We start from the raw sequence: 21,331 nt of genomic DNA on the forward strand, positions 1-21,331 counted from the left end.
ATGGAATAGATATGACTTTGACAGCATATGAATGTATCACCGACTTTATAATGTGATTGTGTAAGATGATTGTGTGTCCTACAAAAGAGAGGTTATTTGTATAGTTTGAATAAGAAAAGATCAGCATGTTAACAGGTCACAAAGTGTGTGCGGGGATACAGTGATCCCTCGCAGATCCTCTTACGATCTTTTTTAGACTAGCTTATACTTACATGTGAGAAGGGTCAATAACCCTGAAATGGAGACATGTAAGAGTGTGACAAAGCAACAAGTCTTGTTATTTTATTTTAGGATTTTGTGCTGTAAATTAATAACAAGTACATTTTTGTACATCATGTGGGTTGAACTAGGCTTGTGCTGAATGGTGGTCAAATCGAGTATTAGTAATGAAGTATTTGATTTCTTGATTTGTCTTAACACTTAAACTAGGTTTTTGTGTTTATTCTTTAGAGTTCCCATCGTGATGTGAAGTATTACAAATGCATAAAAAGCACCTTTTAACTTGAATTATTTTGTGATATTTAATTACTCTGTATGCAAGAATAAATCTCAAGACTGAAAACAACATTGCAGATTTGTATGTGTCTCCTGTGACTTTACGAAGAACACCGTGAAGACAAAAGAATACTTCCTCCATGCTCTAGATGTCAGCATAGATTTTCAGCCATTAGCTCACACTGAGGCAACGAGTCTGTGAGCTTTACTTATCCATTCTCCGCAGGGCGAAATGTAGACTGATGGATATGACCCGAATGCCCCCGTACACTACATACTTTCTAAGTTGTACTTTATAAGACTTCACCGCAAACCTACTGAGTCTGTAACAACCACTTCAACACCGTTTTGATATACAAAGCAACATTTTGAAGAACTTTATGCACCAACACAGCTCTAAAGATAAACTGTGTTTTTTTAAATTTGTGTCTCACTTTTTTTGTGAGGTTTGTGGTTTGTAACTCTACACCTAGAGATCGATAATTGTTTTCTTGCTGAATCATCGTCTTTCGATCCAGGCAGGTTGATCTGTCCGCCAGACAGTCACCTCCAGTGTTGATAGCTATTGCTCCAAGTAAGTCAAGCTCAAAGTTAAGACAGAGAGGTCCGACCCAGTTAAGCTGCTTTGGAAACAAGCCTAAAACACAGAGAGCCAGTCAGGGTTACAGTTGTGCTCCTCTGGACTGAACAGGAGCGTTCAGGGTTTAGCTTTATAGTGAAAATGTGTGGAAATATACTGGGTGCTTTAAACACTGAGGAAAACACATTTGTTCGTCTGAGTTTTTCTCATCAGGTTTCCAGCCTCAGGGAGAAAAGGAGTCAGAGGCCGACAGACACAATATCTCACTCTTCGTTATATTTGATTATATTATATTTATAGTCAACTTCTTCATGGAATATTAAAGGAACATAATTGCTATACAACAGTATAAAGAAAACTATCAACAACATCAATACATCTGTAGCCCTCTAAAACAGAAATATATAGTAGAATATATACTTTAAATTAGCGTCAACTTTGAATCTTCTAAAATCCTATGAAGCGCAAAGACCAGAGTTTGGATTGACAGACAACTACAATGAATACACACCCACCCACACCCACACCCACACACACACACACACACACACACACACACACACACACACACACCCACACCCACACACACACACACACACACACACACACACACACACACACACACACACACACACACACACACACACACACGCGCACAGAGAGGTCCATTGTGTATTTGTTTCAGTGACTTCTCCTCAGGAAGCTCTTGTTACCGTCTCTTACTGCAAACAACAAAGAGCTGAATGTCTTTGCTACCAAAGGGATGGATAAGAGCGAGTGAGGGACACATCCACACGGTCTTTTAAACATTTAGAAGCTGTGTGTGTATGTCCATATGTAGATATGTGTATGTTTAAGCAGTGTATAACTTCCTGGAGGACTTACCAGTGGTATGTCTCTTAGATTCTGATGTTACAGTATTATACATGCACCAAATGAGAGCAAATACCAACAGTAGAACGCTCTGATACACAGCTGCACCTGTGTTAGAGTCTGTCACAGCTGCCTCAGGTGAATTAGAGATCATGTGGAAGAAATACATTCAAACCCCCCGTCCCCACAATATCTTCTGCAGATATGTTGTGCAAAGTAAATAAAAGGACAACAGGTTTATTGCACAAAGCTGCACAGACAAAGTCAAAAAGTGGCAGACCGGCTGCAGGCCATGTTAACACAGAAAAACAAGCATTGTGCCAATGTGTCAGTGAGCATCGTATTCATGGCAGTGTAGTCGCACATTCGAGCCCAAATGTAGCCAAGTATCGAGTAAACACCTCAGGGAAGTGTCCTCGAGCAAGACACTAAATCCCTATCTGCTCTTTTCCTTTGAACACTTTATAGAGTAGAATTCTCTCATGGGTCATACAAGCTGTGAGTTTACAGCAAAGGTTTTGTTTCAGAGAGTTGTGTCATCAACGGCTAACTTATTATTGAGCTTTTTATTTCCTCCATTACATAATTTGCTTCTAAATCATTGTATTTTGACAAGCTATTGTATGTGATTCATTTACATATAACAGGGAAAGCATGACATTGATTGTAAATTCATTAGTTCTTATTTCCCTGAGAAAGTACAGTTATCTATAAGTACATTTCCTTAGAAAAGAACAAGACCCCTCTTTAGAGCTGGACTGAGGAGGAGAAGTTTGACAAGGTTTATCTACAATGAAATATTTACAGTATGTGGCCAAAGTAACTTCTTGACGCTAATCAATGTTATTTTTTTTTATAAAAATGAATCCAATTTGAAAAAACAAACAATTTGAAAAAAGGAGCTCAATTATGAACTGATACATACTTATCACTCTTGTCACACTTTGTTCTGGCTTGTAAAGCAACAGTTTTGGGTCACTCTCAGCTAGTTTTCAGCCAAAGCAGGCAGCTGTTTTCAGTGAAAAAGCTCTGATAAACCCGGTCCATACTTTACCTTTCCAGCACCAAACAGAGCTGGTGAACAAAGTGGAGCATTTGGGAGCTAAAAAAAAGTTATTGCAGTTTAAAGTACCATAGATTTCAAAATGAACGATTACCTGGGAAATTCAAGTAAAGGTACCTGTTATTACTCTTATCAAGACACATGTAATTTTCATTCAACAATATTACAATAGCGTTAATATATTTTGTGTATTTCAAAAACTGCATATTCTTTGTCTTTCTCTCTTTATTCACACATAGAAATAAACACAACTGCAAACACATGGTCCGAGCATTATAATGCACAATTTGTACGTGTGCGCGTGTGTTTTTACCTCCCTTTAACAGCGGAAAAGCTTAGCCTTATTTAAATTGGTTTTTCTACCTTGAGCTCATTAAAACTCCTTGTGTTCTGTTTTTTTCTTCTTCTTTCTTTCTGTCTACTTCCGTGTTGTCACATAAATACAAAACAAACACGCACATTAGCAGAGCCATGTATATAACCTCAAGGTATAACTCACTTAGTGTAAGTACAGTGTGATTAGGTGTGCCTTGTGTGTGAGAGGAAATAGCAGCTGAGTGATGTTACCTTGCAGCTTTTGACCAAACACATGAAGTGTGTATTCTTAGACACATCCAATCTATTTTAAGTCTGCTGTGCAGAATTGATGAGGTGTGACTGAAATGACCTTATTGTGGATGTTAAGGAGCCTTTTACAAGTCTTTGATAAGGCTTTTTTTTTAGGTGAGGTCCATAAAAATACACAAAACTTTGGACACAGATGTTTTAAAGACATACAACTTTTAAGCCCAATTGTCTGAGCAAACAATGGAAATAAATTTATACTACAAAGCTCAACATTAGTAAAATAGCACATACTTTCCTTGAGTTTGTGCTGCGTTAATGACTCAGCACTTCAAATTAAAAAGCGTATGACACTCAGATATACCTGCTCTACTACCTGAAAACCCCCCAAGATGTTCTACTTTTCCACCGCCTCACCCCCACCGTTTCTATCTCTGACCTTTGACATTTTCTGGCAAAGACTTTTAGTCTCACATTCTTTTTCCCTCTGTCCATTTTCTGAAGGAATTCAGATTACATTGTACGAGCCGCTCACTGATGATTCTCTCTCAACAGACAGGGTGTGGGGGCACTGTTCGCAAGAAAAGAGTGAAAGATGAGCTTTTACATTATTAGTATTTTTTAAACAGGGAGTGTTTGAGCAGGAAGTATCATTCAAAAGCGAAAAGTGTGGTGATCTTTGGCTTGCAATTGTGGAATTCGGTACCTAAACTCTAGTATTTGTTTGGATTGCTGTGCAAACATGTTAAAAGGTTTAAGGGGAATCTCTCATTTCAGTACAGTTTACTGTTAAAACAAGCTTTCTATCTGATTTCATTGTTGATTTTGTAGATTTATAACTTAAAGAAAAACAAGCCTTGAATTTAAGTTACAATCAAACACTTTAAGAAAATGTACACGTAAAATGTGGACAGTAATTTGTATCCTGTAGCTGTTCAGTCCAACTGTTCAGTGAAGCTACAGTAGAGACTCTCACAGGAACATCGTTGAGAGTTGGCCTGTGAACATAATTAAAGCTTTAATCTCTGTTCTTGGCTAACACGTTTTGACAGTCCCGCGGGTTTGTGACCTCTGAATCTCATCAGATAGTTGTTGAGTCATGGTTAATCTCAGCCGGCTCCTTCCGTTTGCTGAGTAACCTCGACGGACTGAACACTATGTGAAAAAACATCTTTGTTAGAGTAAATATTGGTGGACTATGAATACAAAGTCTGGTGTAGAAAGTTATGAAACCTACTAATATCTCATTGTGGCTTTCAGTTTTAATTTGGTAATAATAAAACTGTAAAATTATAAGACTTTTGACTATTTGTTTGTTACTTTTGTTTAATTAAATCTGCACTAACAGATTTTTTTTTTGGCTACTTGTTGGAAAAACGAAATACTGACATATGCTGTGGTCCAGCTGATACGTCCAGCAGGAGAAACATTGTCATGCATTTAAAGTCATGATGAATGTGAGAACAATATTCACATAACTTATTGTTATTTTTGTTTGCTTCTATCAACTACCCAGGAAAATATCTGGCTCCTTCGCTGTTAAATGCTCCAATTTGTTCACCAGCCGGCTAACGTTGTCACGTAAATAAAACTCTTGTTAAAAACACTTGTTCTTGCATATTGGTTTCGCACAATTAATAATTTCTTCAGGCTTAGTTTAAACTGTACAGAATATCTGTGTCCATGTGAGTCATCAGAGGCAGGTTGGATAATCCCAGCTGTGTCCACTATGACTGTGTGACCCTGTCAGACCGGACCTGCTGTCTCACTGATTAGAACATGTGACGTAGAAGTGATTTGTACTGTGTGCCTCTTAACAACACATACAGTACATCATGACATGCTACAGTTGCTAAGCAGAGCTGGATTAACCCACTGGATGGGCTTGATATGTGAGGCTCTTACACTTAAGTTGGTGTTCCTTAATATGTGTATCAACAACTATAAGTTATGCTGTTAGCATCCATATGAAGAGGTTTGTGCACAAACAATTAATGACAATATAGTAAAACACTGTTGTAAACACTTATATCTGCAATTAACTACATTTTAGTGTTTTTTTTATTACTTTTGTCCCAGTTTTCCTAGTTTTTATAGTGCTTATGAATGCAAAATGCAAGGTTAAATGTTTGGTGTATTTAAAAGAAAAGAAGAAAAGTACAATGCTATATCATAAATTAGATTTAAAAAAATGTAAAGGCCACACTGAAAAGCTCATGGAGTCTTTTTTGCTTTGGTTTGGTATTCCTTTCTGTATTTTGAAAACGATTACAAACATGGTCCATAGAGTATTAAGTGAATAATTATTCCGTCCAACGCAGTATGAATGATGTCAATTTGTCAACCCAGATCTGAGCGTTTTAACAATGTGAGGGATTCCTACTTTGTGTAAAACGCTTTGTGTGGGGCAAAAACAATCAACAAGAGGTTGCATATTGGTAACCAGGACCACTGGACTGTAAATAACCACTGTGGAGATACACTGGGAATACACGTTCAAGAAAGGGGCCTCAGTTGGACAGTTGAGTCATTGATGACCTCAGAGGTCAAAGGTCACTGACCTGACTGATGACATGTGATGGACACATTTTACAGTGACAGCATGGCTTGTGTCAGTTTGCGCTAATGAAGAACTGCACCAAACCATACAAGCAATTAATTATGAACACTATACTGAATAAGGACCTTGTTCCACACACAGACACACAATTATCAGTTTAGAGCCAAGCGTTGTTTTGATAACTTTGACACACCTTGTATGACTGACAACACTCTCAACCTTTTCTGGGCAGAGCAGATCTCAATTTCTCCAAAACAGAGTCTGTGTGTTTCTTTTGCTTTTTTTCTCGTAAGTTCTTACACATCTAACAATCCACATTCCTGCCTGACTTTACTGTATAATGTGGACATTGAAATGGAGATTTAAGAACCCCTGAATCAGGTGAGAGGCCTTAACCGGAGCTAAACTGTGGCTATTTTAAGAGGTCAGCCCACCAGCATAATGTGTCATTTGTTTCCTCTGGCGTCAGAGGTGTGAGCGAGTGTGTAAAAGAGAGAGCGAGAGAGAGAGAGAGAGAGAGAGAGAGAGAGAGAGAGAGAGTGAGAGAGAGAGAGAGAGAGAGAGAGAGAGAGAGAGAGAGAGAGAGAGTGAGAGAGAGAGAGAGAGAGAGAGAGAGAGAGAGAGAGAGAGAGAGAGCTAAGGGTTTTATTTTATTCCAAAAACTGTCAATTTGAAAAAAGATGTGCTGAAAACAAACCATCCAGTTGTTTTGATGTCAAGGATTTGGCGATAACAGTGGAGACCTTGTTGAACAAAAATGAACGATTAGTATTCCACTCAATGATTGATTATTGATTTAAAGGAAGAACGTTTGACTATTTCCCTTTGTTTATTAACACACGGAGGTCCTATAGTTTTCCTCTTAATCTTTACAGGTCTCCTGATCTCACGTTCAAGAGTTACTTTGCATATTAAGAGTTTACTATGAACATTTGAGGAAATATGCTGACTTGTTAAAGATGAACCTGCCTAAGGGAATATAAAGTGCCTAAAATAGCTCAATTTTGACGAGCAACATTTAAATACTGCTGACATGTTTATGCATTAGTAGTAATAATACAATCGTATTCACTATAATGATATAGCATTTCCAGGCAACATTCAGCTGCATTTAAGTGCTTTTATTTTTTAATGTATATTCTGCAGACAATGCTTCACATAAGACTGCTGCCTAGCCTTCTTAAGATAAAGATCTGAGTACCTCTTATACCACAGAATAGCTCAGAATATGTCTTTCAAACAAAACACTGATGAATCTATTAACACAATTTAACTCTCTGCTGTCAAACAACTTCATGAATGCGAAGCTCAATGCTTGCGTTGGCCAGAGATGAGACACATGACCCCTTCCTCCTTCCTCCTTCCACCATGGCAACTTCAGGGGACGGGAGGCGATGGGAGGAGCGACGTTTGGAGGTCCAGGTGGTCGAGCCTGCGTAAAAACGCATCAAACACACGCGCAGCACTTACGAAATAGTGAGCGTCATGAAAAAAAAGTTGATCCGTGCAGCTCCTGGCACTCCTATGAATAAATAAGCTGTTTTCAAGGAAAACCTCCTGGACTTTCTGCGGGAGATACAACCAAAAGAGCGGAACGCGCAGCGGTGGTGCGTCGCTGCGATCTCTCTGGAAAACGGACCAAACGGTTCAGCGTGAACGTCAGACTTTTGGTTTAAAAAGGTAAACCTGAAAACAAGATAAAGACGGCTTGTCCCAGCGACCAGTGGCGATATGTTTAAGAAAAGCAAGAGTAAAGTGCTGGTGGATTATGCGTCAGAGGAAGACGACATGTCCTGGCACTATCATCACTCCTATAAGGTAAAGAGACGACAATGACAGTCAATTATGTTCGGGTTCTTTCTTAAAGCAACAGGGTTAAAATGGCTCAATGGGATACTGTGTAAATGTACTAGAATATATTATTACACTTGTTCAACGTGCTGGTTCACTTGTTTCAGGATGTTAGGATATCAACGTGAGGTAAAGCTAAGAGACTTAAAACTGTTTTAAAAAGTTACACAAACTATTAAAAGTAAATGACTAATAGACACAAAGAAACACAACTAGACAGACACAAATGTTACATGTTGAGGAACGAACACGTTTTTTTTGTCCTTGAAGCTGCTAAAAAAAGGTGGTCAAATACACCTCATGCTGTTAAATTGAGAATGTGGAGAAGAGGAAGGAGGAGGAGGAGGAGGAGGAGGAAGAGGAAGAGGAGAAAGAGGAGGAAGAGGAGGAGGAAGAGGACGACAAGTGCTCAAACTCTTATTTTGCCAGCTAAAGAAAAAAGTGTTAGAAAGTGTTTCAAAAATAATTTGATCTAAATTAGTGTCAATTTTAAAATCATATAACGTTTGAATTGACAGACATCACTTGGTTTTGGAAAAAAAGAGAATGAATACACACACACACACACACACACACACACACACACACACACACACACACACACACACACACACACACACACACACTTGCACAACGAACATGGAACTCCAAACGAACCCAGCCGTCCAATCTCATAAGGAATAGCTCACTGACATGTTTATTTCTTCTACTTCTTTCAGTAAAAATAATGTGCCATCATGAATCAAGGTTTTATGGTGAGAGTAAATCAATAGATTTATGAATTCGGGACCGTACTAACATGTCAATAAGATTGTGACACACTTGAATTAATAAAACATCATATTAACAAACTACAGAAAAAATTGAACCAAAAAAAAAAGGAAAATAGTTTTTAAAAAACAGAAGAAAATAATGTTAAAAGTTAATTGTGAAATGTTGTGAACTTGTAATACATCACTTCAGATTTTACCCACTGCCTTATGTCTAAATGTGTTATTAGCCAATCGGAAAGATCAGCCAACAACAGCAGCATTTTTCTTCCGTTGTTGTTATAATGTTGATATCTGTGAGCCTTGGCTGGGTTTTAGTGGCTGCTCTTAACTTCCACCCTGGGAACCAACAAATGAGGCCCTTCAGTCCCAAAGAGCTGATTTGGGTTCAGTTGGTGACACTGGCTACGGTGGTCACCAGAGTAACTTTGGATGATGGGAGCGGATCTGAGATCAGAGCGACATCTTCTCCTGACAGATTCCTGGGAAAGTCATCAGGGAGGTCACTTTGAGTAACCATGGACATCAAGTACATGCCGGGGTCAGAGGTCAGGTCATAAAATGTTGTAAACACAGTGAAGAGCCAGGTCCGGCCCAGCAGTGATACCGGATGAAGCAAGGATGAAGAGTTATGATAACACGGTCTAGGCATGCAGGCTGAGCTCGTTCACATCACCGGCTGATAGCGAGATGGATTATCTGGAGCCTTTTTGCGTCACAATCACATTGTAGGAATATTTTAACCTCTTTTAAAGTCTTTAGGAAAAGAAAAATGATACATGAATAAATACACTTTAAAGATAAAACATGGGACATTTCAAAGGAAAGTCAGGGTTCAACTTAGTCTAACAAATAATAATTATTTTCAGTATTTTCCCATTCTTTTTTTGGTTAATCAATCAATTGTTTTATCTGTAATATGTAATAACAAAAAATAGTGACAAAGGCTGATTACAATTTCTCCGAATGCAAGTTAGCTTTTTCGTTTTGTTTGTTTCGTCTGAACAACAGTTCAAAACACAAATACATACAGTTCATGGTCTTAGAAAACACAGAAAAGCAGCAAATCCCAATTGTGAACGTGGAAGAACTGTTTTTGTTCAATGACTTAAACAATTATTGATTTAAAAGATTTGTACCAATTCATTTTATGACTAATTAACTAATTGTTTCAGCTCTAAAAGTTAAAAGCATATTTTGCTACTTTAATTGGAAGTAAGATTGACCCACACGCCTTTGAACTTCTCTTAATCTTGTACAAAGTACAAGACCAAAATGTTATGTTTTCATAGTCATTACAAGATACATCATTCTTGTTCTGTTGCATTTGTTTATTCTCTGTTATCTGTTTTTTTTATTTTTGTGGGAGAGCAGATGGCCTCCATGTCTGGCCACTCAAATGAGTTAAAACTGTACATCAGCATCACCCACACGGACAGAGACAAACAGGCAGACAGATAGAGACAAGTATTAAGGGATGATACAGCCAGAGACACACAGAGGCAAAGAGGGAGAGCATAAAGGTGGAAATTCATATCTATCCTCCCTCCACAGTGCTCAAGGCGACTACAGTACAGGCCCTGTGCCGCAGCTTGCTTTCACTCTCTATTGAAGTTCAACAAGGCAGCTGTGAGCTTGCAGGAGGTACGTGTGTGCCTGTTTGTCTATGGCTTAAAGCGGTAACACACTTGAATACTTCAATAACACCACTCTAATACCACGGACGGGGCCTGCTTTGTGAAGTGGGATCATGAGAGTACAGATCATGTCTGAGCAAAAAACTTCAGACGGCCTCGCATACACATCATAAGTGCAGAGAAAAAGAAAGGCAAAGCTGAGTGGATCATTATTTGAAGGAGTAAGGATTAAAATCAAGCAAATCAAATGTTAGTTTTGTCTTCCAAAAAGTACCTTTTTACGTTTAATGCAATGGTTCAATATTAAAACTATGATTATTCTCTTTTTCAAAGATTTAGACCAAGAGGTTAATGTTTCTTTATCTTTATAAACCGATTCTGTAGTGAAATGCTAACAGTTCCCTGCTGTTATGCTAAGCTTAGATGACCATTGCCTGGCTGTGTCGCTTCATATTTAGTGCATATGTACAGGTGGTAGCAATATTCTCATCTAACTCTGATCAATAAAGTGAAAAGGCATGTTGTCTCACTATTCCTTTCGTTACATTTGGTCGTTAAAACATTTTCTGAGTCGCTTGGAGAATGTAGAGCATTGTTGGTGTGCAGTGGCTTTTTGGGAACTACTGCATCTTTATTGCCTAGTAATCTGGCTTCTAAAAGGACAACACTGTGGCAACATTTACACACTTGCATACAAACTCAGTCAAAGAAAGAGAGGCAGACGGAGAAAAAAATGCCCCCCTGAGGTGCGAAAGCAGAACTCTTGCTTTCTGTTAAGAAATGTTTTTACTCCCTGAAACACTACTCTCTCCCCCTGAATCTCCCCCTCGTCTCTCTCTGTTCCAAGTTGTTAATGCTTTTATGCCCTAACAGTAGTTTGCGATCAATGTGTGTGAGTGTGTCTTTGATCAGCTCAGGTGGCGGAGACCAAGCAGACTTTGCTCAGACATGTCCAACCACCATTTCCCCTCCCTTCTTTCTCTCTTTCCCTCTCTCTCTCCCTTTCTGTTAGAACTACTTAAAGCTTTGATCATTTTACAGGAATTCTGGCTCCACATCAGTAATCTCAGGCTCAGCTGTACGTCTGATGACTTCTTGCTGGCCTCTTCTTATGATTTAAATGTTTTAAAATCTTTTGGAACAAGTCCAAGTTAAGTCATGCGTCTTCACAGACAAAGCACAAGTCAACGACAACTGTAAAAGTCAGTCACAATTGTGGACATATAAATCCAGAATACATGAGACTTATAGGGCTGGATCTTCAGGAGAGGCATGTTATCCTCAGGATAGTGACGCTATTGCTTATTCCTGTGCACAGCATTGATTAGTCTATATTTTAGAGGAGTAATCACAGTCTGTCAAGAAGTATTTACGTGACTATGTGCCAACATTGTTCACTTTGTTTTGGGTTATAAAAGGCCTACCGGAAGTCTTTATTAACTTTCTGTTTGTTTAGGGAGTCACAACTTTATGGCCTGAATGTTTTGCTTTCTAGTGTGACGTCAAATCTCCATAACGCAATTAGATCCTTCTTTATTGTTAATATGCATATGTACAACTAAATTGTTAAAAATAAGAATAAACAAGTTATTATTTATGGAATAACTTCTAGATGCAGGATAATTACAGTGTGCACTGTTAACATATTGTGCAAGTCAGGTCTCACAGCAGTTAAGTCCAACTCAGGCTTACAGTGCTAGATAATCCAAAACAAAGTAATACCGTTTTTTACATAACATTATAAAAACAATGAAACTACAACATCGCTTTTAAACAAAGGATATATGAAAAACGAAAAAAGCCTGGAGACTGAAGCACAATAGAGCCAAAATAGCTCCACTTATAAACCCAAATCATGTACTGTTGAGGCGATAGGTCAAGGATTTATTTTTTCTCTCTTTTGTTTGAATGTGCCCTCTGACTTCAGTGGCTTCCCCTCATCTTGCCGGTCCTCCATTCCTCCATCCCGCCTTCCAAATGCAGCATGTTTATGTTACACCTCAGAGAAAGATTGCCCTCGGTTTTACAGGAAACCCTGCACACACGTCGCAGACACAAACATCCCTGCCACAAAATGTGGATAGTGTGTTTGTGCTTGGGGTGGTTGCTATTTGTGCTAACTCACTGCTGGTGTGTGTGTGTGTGTTTGTGTGTGTGTTTGTGTGTGTGTGTGTGTGTGTGTGTGTCACCTAGGACAAAGACATAGAAGGAGAGGAAGAGGAGGAGGAGGAGGAGGAAGCTGTCACTGCAGTATCCAAGGTAAACAGCATTACTCCACAGCTATTTGGACATAACACAGACACAAACAAACTATTTGCTTCCAAATTCATTTGAGTTACCCCCTAAAGATATGCACTTGTTTAACATGCGCTTATCTTCTCACACATCGACTGCACACACGTGTGCACATGCTCACAATATTGCACTTTTGACTCATGGTTGTGTAATTCTAAAATAATGTCTTACTTCATCAAAAACATCTTCTTTGAAGGGTATAGATGACAAAACTGTTGTTTTTGTACATTTGTCATGTTTTTTTTATGCTCAATTACTTATTTCCAAAAAACAAATGAATACATCTGTAATTTGCGAAGAAAATCAATTTGACAAATTCCTCTATAAAATCATTGGTGTATGAATGTATTTGGTCGAGAACAGCCCTAATCCTTTGATTAACTCAATACCCCCAATGCACTCATGTGCACAAGCAGTTTCTTCTTCAGATGAAAACTGAATATTTTTCCAGTGCAGCTGAGGTAAATCAGGAGGGTCAGAGCGCTCCTTTGTTTATCTGTAAACACACCAGCTGTGAGCTGTCATCCCCTGCTTTATCCTTAACCTTATCACTGGAAAATCATGTTGTTTGTTGTTTTAGCGCATGTTCGTGTACTTGTACTATTATCCTTATCCTAAAACCCACAGTTTAAAACCCAGAGAGGTCACTGTAGTTTAAACGATTTAAGACTTTGGGTCTTATATTTGTAGTTTTGTCCATCATTTTTTTAAACAGTAATAACAAGATTGTCATTTAAGTTGAATGCATCATTTGGCTCTTTTGATATTCATGATGTTGCAGTGACAAAGTTGATTGATCGTCATTGGACGGTGTTAAACGTGTTTGTTGGAAGCAATTTACATGTTAGAAAGTATGAATTAGGCCAAAGATCATTGTGAGTTTGATAGAAAAAATGACTTTGTTATTATCACTGTAAACTTGAATTTGTAAATAATGGTTTTATGATGCAGGTTTGACAAGTGGCCTTTTGTGTGCAAGCAGCTTTATCTGCAGTTGTGCCCACTCCAAACAATGTGTGTGTGTGAGAGATATATCTCCTGATGTGTATACCGACAACAAGTCTTTACTATGAGGTGTGGTCCTGTCTGAACAATGTATTGTCTCCGAACTCTGAATGCCTTCCCTTTATATATGCAAAGCTACTGTAGGTGACTTAGTTCACAGGACATATTTAACGGCTTGTCGTGTTTGTGAGGACAGGGGTGGCTGGGCTGGAGAAGGGAAGGAAACGCAGCATTCATTCTTGGAGCTGGGCTTTTTGGACGGGAACAATTACTGTGGAAGAAAAACAAGGCTGAAAATAGCTACAGACCGCTCTGACACCGTGGAAGGCTACAATTCCTCCACCATCGGCTGTTTTATGCTCATATTAGGACACACAAAGTAGACATGGCGTCCTGGAAGTGAAGGTCACCTTAAACTGTAATAGGCGGATTCCATTGACGTTCTCCAGTGCTGTTTTACCACTTTTCAACATTAAACTAATCAATCTGTAACTGCAAAACATTCCTGATTTCCCCCTGAAAAAACATGTGTTTGTTAGGCAGATGTCCTAAAGAACTTTTTTTAGAGCCAGCTAAGGCCTGGCTGGCACTAAACCCACTGTGAAACCACAATCTGTCATTTTTAAATGGTGTTCCTTGTTGTTCAACATGTTAATTAATGAGTAGAGGTCAGAGTTGCAGAAAAGTGAGAATTTGTCTGATCTGCAGTCTATGGTTCTAGTTTATGGACTAAATTATTAAAACAAAGACAACTTTATTGATGCTGAAAATAATCGCTAAATGCAGCCGGATACATGCATATTCCTCTCGCTGGAGTCAAGTAACACTTGAACTTCACAAATCTGATAATCATTTTCAAATGCCAAAAGATGCATGCATTGCATTATTCAATGTTTTCACATTGAAGCCACACATGTACGCATGTTCAAGTGATATTGTACATCTGGGATTTAAGGTTAATTGTGTATAATTTCAAAGTAAGAATTTGAATAAATATGATACCAATACATTTATCAACTAAATACTCTAAACAGTAGCCAATAAATGTAAATATGACAAAGTCATTGCAGTAGAAAAACAATGACCCGATTGCTGACTCTAAAACGCTGTTCTGATCTGATAACCATAATTAGCAACTTTTCTAAAATTCAAATGCCTCTTTAATCATTCAGTTTCCATCTCCGGCGTATGGATGAAGGAATTTGGTGCAATAAGAGCTCTATTGTTCTGCCAGGCGTGGAGCTGTAGGTAAATCTCCCCCACACAGCGAGCCTCTATGAGCTGCTGGGTTTACCTACTTTTTGGCCGAAGAGATTACTGGGCACTGAGCTGCTTTGGATCTAGAGGCCCGGAGGTTAATGTTGAAGAGAATGGTGAATAGGCAGGCCTCTGTATGTGCACACATGCATGCATGCACACACACAGCTGGACCTAAGCTACGGTTCATGCACACACACACACACACACACACACACACACACACACACACACACACACACACACACACACACACACACACACACACACACATATACACATTTACACACTGATACATTCAATCTGTTTTGGCATCTCTGGTTTCTTTTACTGCAAAGCTCGAACTACAGCGAATCTGATCCACGGTTCACACTTGATGGCACACAGGAAACGAGAGGCAGAGCGAGGGGAGAGACAGAAACAGTAGAGGCCGTGTTGAAATAGACGAGAAGAATGTTTTTGTCAATATCTTTAAATGATAATAAAGTGACAGCGTTCTTGCACTCGAGCATGTCCATGATGAGGAGAGGTGAGACGAACAGGACCTCATTTTCCGTTTATCAGCGTTATCAGCACCAGGGCCTGCCTCCCTACGAGATACCACAGTGAGCAGAGTGTTTACAAATCCATCAAACGTCCTCTTGAAAATGAGAAGATATCACAAGTGGGGTGATGAATAATTGTGTGTGTATGAACCGTAGAGCGTGTGTAGTATTATGATAATACCTTTTTATTTTTTATTTTTTTATATAGCACAAAGTGCTTCCACAGACCAACAAAGCATAGACACAACCTAAATAGCGTTAAACAAAAAAGGACCATACCATAGAGGCATTAAAAGCAACTCAACCCAACAAATAATTGCCAAAACAGTAGCAAACAAACAGATATATAAAATATACAAATAAAACCATGAGAATAAAATAACTGCATAAAAGATTGTTAAAGAAGATAAAAGGACGGCATCACTTAAAAGCAATTCTTTAAAAATGGGTTTTAATAAGTGATATAAAAGAAGTTATTGATTCTGCCAGCCTTTATTCCTCCGGTCGGTTGTTCCAAAGTCGAGTGGTCCTGATGGCAAAAGCACACAGTGATTTTAATTGATCACCTCATCAATAGGTATAGAAACCAAAGAAGCAGTTTCGGGGGCGCCATGGTTGGAGGCATTCATCAAACAGTGTTGTAAGAAGAAGAGAATGTTTTGACAACGGTAATGCAAAGTCAGTCATGGATATGAGTAGGAGTAAACGTTATGGCCTTGACAGTTGACATTGGGAATTCTTCCCAGGCACGAAGAGAAACGGAGCCAAACGTTTGTACCATACTCGCTGAGGAGGGCGGTATCTGTACTCGGTGGAAAGCAGCGAGGGCAGAGAGGAAATTCTGATGTGATGGGGGAGTTTCAGAGAAGGTGGAGGGTCTTCCACTGGAATGTGCTGCACGTTATTGCCAAGCGAATGCCACTCAAACGCTCTGTCTCTGTATTTATCTCGATAACACAGAATTTGTAACTTTAAGATTTTTGTCCAACTGCAAGTTGCCTGCAGTTGTATGCAACATTATTACTTTAAAAGAGTATCTTTTTGGGAATATGCTAATTTGCTTTCTTGTCAAAAGTTAGATATGTTGAGTTTTCTACACAAAAATATGCAGCTGGTTAGCTGAGTTCAGCACAAATACGGGGAATGGAGAAACCAAAAGCAACATAATCTGCTTAACAGTGGAGTAACTTGTGGATGAGAAATAGTCCAGCACACATTTACCCACAGTAAAACTACTGTAAGTTGTTTTTATACTTTGTTTTTTCTACAGATTAACTGGATTGATCCTATTATTCCTGTTTCCCACTTTGTTTTAAGCTAAGCTAACAAGCTACTAACCAGTTAGCTAAGATCATACCTTCCTCATGTCTGTGTGGTAAAAGTGAACTTAGAGCCAAGTAGAGCTTCGTGGATCGGGAAAACAGCAAGCATGTGTTGGTCAAGTTCTTTTGTCTTTGTTCTAAAATGAGGTTTAAAAAAGAAGCTCCAGGCATAGCTTCATATTTACCGACGTGACAGTAGTAGCCGATCAATTATATTGTTCAACTTTCACCAAAGATTTTCCAAAATGTCAAACAATTTCATTAAGGATGATAAGTGTTGCAGAAGAAAATGGTATATTGTACTTGTGATACTTATTACCTGTGTTAACTTGAAAAGACAAAGTTAAAATGTTTGTGTAGATGACTTATGTTTGACAGAAAGCACATTTCATTACTTCAGAGCCAATGAAAGCCATTGCAGGATTTCAAAACGTCCACATTCATCATTCTGAGCAACAAGGCTGCTTTTCTAAATTCCTGTAAAGTTGACTTTACCCTCTACGTGTAGCATAAATCACTCATAAAAAGCCATCAGAGATAACAAGCTAACATGCAACAGCTGCTGGTCATAATTTCATCTCTGCAATTCTAAATCAAATGCTCTCTTGTCTGCCGATTCCTGTCAGGAGGCCAAGGTGAAGAAGATCATGTCCAAGAAAGAGAGGAGGGAGAAGAAGATGTTCTCTTCTAAAGATGACGAGCACTTCTTGTTGACCGGAGTGAAGCTGGCTGACCGCAGAGGGTGAGGTTACACACACAACTTTGTCATTACTCACCTCACTCCAAAGAAGACATGTTATCTTTTTCCCAAAGTTATGAATTAAACCTAGGCCTATAGCATCACAGTGTGTTTGAAACAAAGACAGAGGCCCGCCTTCTAAAAAGCCTGGATTGTGAAATCGCCACAACGCCCCCCAACAGGTGTCAACATTTTACTAAAATATGTGCAGATGTGTATACTAAAGTACAAGGGAGGAAATCTATTATCTAATTCCATCCATATGATTATGATGGTCTTACACATAGATGCAGAGGAGGGTAAGGTGTCAACCAAATATAAAACACTTTAAAAATCACAAGTTATGAAAAGAAAACAACAACAAAATCAATTTTATTTTTCTTCTAAACAATAACAGACAAAAACATTCTGATATTGATTGCCAGGTGGATATGAGGCCAAAAAAGAGCTTCTGCACACTAAAGAGGTCCGCATTTCGATCCGTACCATATTACCACCACTAGTATATAAAATGTGTGTCAGACCAGCACAGATTTGCTGGTTTACATCATTGTAAGTCACATATACTACTTTAAAAACCCATTAATGGGCAGGTGCATGCAGCAAAAATATTTACAAACTTCTCAGTCACGTCCAACCACTTTTATTTGTTGGAATGTGAGACAAAGCTTCATTTGAGCTGTTTTATACTTACAGACCCTTTCAGGAAGTGGAACATGTATGAGGAGGAAACCCTAAATTAATCTCAGTGACAAACAACCGGGAATTCCTACAATGCCTTTATGTGTGGGGAAAGTTCCTGTGTCCAGTGTAAAGATGTGTCGTACACCACCCGCCTTTAAGTTTGTGCTTCTCTCCCTCTATTTGTTCATCTCTTAAGGTCTCTCAAGAAAATCAAGGATGATGAGAAGGAGAAGGAAAGAAAGGACAAGCCAGAGAAGGCCCTCTGTTTTTGGGAGAGTGTTACCATGACCATGAGGCAGATCTCCCCCACCAAAAAACTGGAGAAGATGGAGGGCTGGGAGCCTCCACACCTGGAGAACTCAACTGAGACTGTGACCGACGAAGCCCCAGAGGACAAGAGCTGGAAAGGGGACTCGCCGGTGCCCTTCCCCGATTCTGTCCTCCCGTTGGAACTGGCCTCCTGGGCGGGCCAGGGTCTGGAGGAGGACTCTTCCCGCTATGCGAATCTGTCGGACTCCAAGAATTCAACAGCTGCCATCAGGTGGACAGCCCGCGCCAAAGTCAAGTTGGCTGGCATCAGCAGGATGAGCAGAGGGATCGTGTCAGAAAGCGCTTGGGAGGGGTTTAAATAGGAGCCATCTCACCTTTAATATCCTCCCTCCTCACTTAAATACCGTCAATAAAGAGGATGAAGACCTGAACCAAGAATCGTCTCTGTAGTCTAGTTCTGGATGAAACCGCTGTTAACTGGTATTGGGATGCTGTTGTAAAGCCCTGAACATACATAACACTTAGCGTTGAAGTCCTCAATATGTTAGTTGTATCAATGGGCTTTTGAATCACTGATATAAACTGTAAATTAAAAAAAAAGCCTTAACTACTGTACCATTTGAACTGTGATATCCAGTGGCCTGACATTTAGATATTTTGTATTGCCAATAAACGAGAAGAGTGATTTTCATATGATTATTGTGGCTGTCGGTGTTAGAGAATTAATGATGAATATACAAACCTCCTGAAGACTTGGTTTTTAGGCCCTTTCTGACAATGCAGCACTAAGTGAAGAATGTGAGTCTGCAGCTCTAGTTTAAACATCGATAATGGGTTTAAAATGTGTGCAATCATGACACGATTTCTGAAATCATTTGGATCTGGAATATTAGTGTGTATGTTTGCAAGTGTGTGTGTGTGTGTGTGTGTAAAATGAGAGGTTTGATAGACTTGCATGCACATTTGGTTCAGCGAATCACAGTTAGCATTGCTCAAGAGAGTTGCAGTTCTGTTGTCGGGATCATGTGAGCGAAACAAATCAAAGCAACCCTCACGGAGTCCCAGTTTGATACATTAAATCTGTTGCCGAATAATTTGTTGTAACATTTGTAATGCTGACAAGATAAAAACCAAACTTTGTGTATACTTGTTTCTCGGAAAAAGCAGAGACTTCACACAGCTGTGCCTTGTATCAATACGATGACATCATGTATGTGCTGTAAATTTGAACTGGATCTTTCTCTGTGCACAAAACAATGTCTATGCGTGTGCAGATGGGTCGACCCAGCATGCACTTGTGCCGCATTAGAGACTCCAACTGGTTTCCAGTTACAATCCCTGGGTGCCATTAGCTTCACCAGCAGTTGCAGTTAAACAAATGTTTGTGTTCTACATTATGAAAAGTCCTTTAATGCTGTATTTCTGTATATTGTTTAGGCCTGAGACAATGAAGAGGCATTTCATTTTTACTGTGATGTATTTTTCTTTTAGGTGAATAAGAAATGTCATGTCACTGATCTTTGAGTCTTTTTTCTTCTTTTTCTTTAATCTTTCGTTTTTTAATCTTTTTACTGAATTTGTTTGATACTGAAGTCTGCTTCATTGCAGCCAGAAGTGAACACATACTGGTGCACTATGCATGCATCCTGTATTTATTCATTAAACATCTGGGTCACAGTCTCTTAAGCAGAATATAGATCTAGTCCGGCTGTGTGGCTCTCCTTTATTCAACACATTGCAGTCTGGAGAAAATTGGCATTGGCAAACATTGAGGGCATACATTTAAAAAAAAAAAACATTTAAAGTTACTGTGAGGAACTTTGATCAAGTTATGAAACGGTCTGAATTTAATACTGATGTCTCTTTATGACCTTTATAAATAAACGAGACCATCAGCGAAAAGATTGCCTATTTCTATGTAGTTATTCCTAATGCTCGTCATCGGTGCCACCGCTTTGTATTCTGTGCAAAAAAAACGGTGAAATCATGCAGGTTCACTTGAAGGTCCTTCAGCTCACACTTCAGCGAGCCAGATCTGTTTTAGCAGGGACGACCAAAAAACCCACACAAGCTGAAGTCCTGGAAGTAGCTTTAAAAGATAATTGTGACAAAGTGTGTCAACTTTTCTTGGCTAGTCGCAGAGAAATGTGAGCGGGCCACAGCAGCGAGTCAACTCCGTGTTGGAGAGAAGAGTTCATCAATAGCACATACCATTAATATTGAAACTGTTTTCAGATCAAATCAACAAAGAAATCTATATTTTGACAATACAAGTCTGATACAGAGGACACATCAGAAATGTTCTTATAAAGCGCAGTTACTATACTATTATGAACATTATTTTTCTGTAAAAAAACATATTTTCTCAATTTACAAAATACACGTACAGACATCCCGATTCATTTCTTCTATCTTTCCATTGAGCTGCCTTTAGAAGGATTGCAAATGGAGCATAAAGTGAAGAACAACAATAGGTTTTTAGAAATGTTTAATTATTTATAGCTAGTTCATGTCCCATAAAAGTCACGATGGTTCCACCAGAAGTATTGGGACGGCATCGACATAATACAAAAGTTGGAGGAAAAATACAAAACAATTTATCCCCATAAATATTGTTCAACATTTTCACTGTCTGTCACTTGACAGTTCTGACTCAAGTAGATTGTAAAAATCAATGGAGTTTTTCCATTATTTTCTCTTATTTTTAACACTTCCAATGCACACAGAGCACAGCAATAATTCACAAAGGACACAACATACAGATTGTAAACAGAGACTCAAACATGACATGCAGTCAGTTAAACCACCAAATTATTTAAAT

The 21,331-nt window shown here is 38.9% G+C and overlaps 1 protein-coding gene across 2 annotated transcripts; it reads left to right on the forward strand.

Moving 5' to 3' along the window:
- Positions 1-7,516: 7,516 nt before the first annotated feature.
- On the forward strand, positions 7,517-20,027 carry si:ch211-225h24.2 (uncharacterized protein LOC564539 homolog). 2 transcript variants are annotated; one of them, XM_068576796.1, is made up of 4 exons: positions 7,520-7,953; positions 12,587-12,652; positions 17,444-17,559; positions 18,437-20,027. In XM_068576796.1, the coding sequence occupies exons 1-4, from the start codon at positions 7,867-7,869 to the stop codon at positions 18,870-18,872; spliced, it is 705 nt and encodes a 234-aa protein (XP_068432897.1). In that variant the 5' UTR covers positions 7,520-7,866; the 3' UTR covers positions 18,873-20,027. The 2 variants fall into 2 exon arrangements, with proteins under 2 accessions (XP_068432898.1, XP_068432897.1); XM_068576797.1 differs by lacking the exon at positions 12,587-12,652 and having other exon boundaries at positions 7,517-7,953.
- The last annotated feature ends 1,304 nt before the right edge of the window (positions 20,028-21,331 follow it).

The sequence above is a fragment of the Clinocottus analis genome, unplaced genomic scaffold, assembly GCF_023055335.1.
Source record: "Clinocottus analis isolate CAN_PGR_092001 unplaced genomic scaffold, fCliAna1.0.p SCAF_15, whole genome shotgun sequence".
In the NCBI taxonomy this organism is placed as follows: Eukaryota; Metazoa; Chordata; class Actinopteri; order Perciformes; family Cottidae; genus Clinocottus; species Clinocottus analis.

What these genes read in the sequence shown, in the direction of transcription:
- si:ch211-225h24.2 (XM_068576796.1), top strand. Translation starts at nt 7,867, where the DNA reads ATGTTTAAGAAAAGCAAGAGTAAAGTGCTGGTGGATTATGCGTCAGAG. An exon ending in CTGTCACTGCAGTATCCAAG is followed by an intron (nt 12,653 to 17,443) that starts GTAAACAGCATT and finishes GATTCCTGTCAG; the next exon opens with GAGGCCAAGGTGAAGAAGAT. An exon ending in AAGCTGGCTGACCGCAGAGG is followed by an intron (nt 17,560 to 18,436) that starts GTGAGGTTACAC and finishes TCATCTCTTAAG; the next exon opens with GTCTCTCAAGAAAATCAAGG.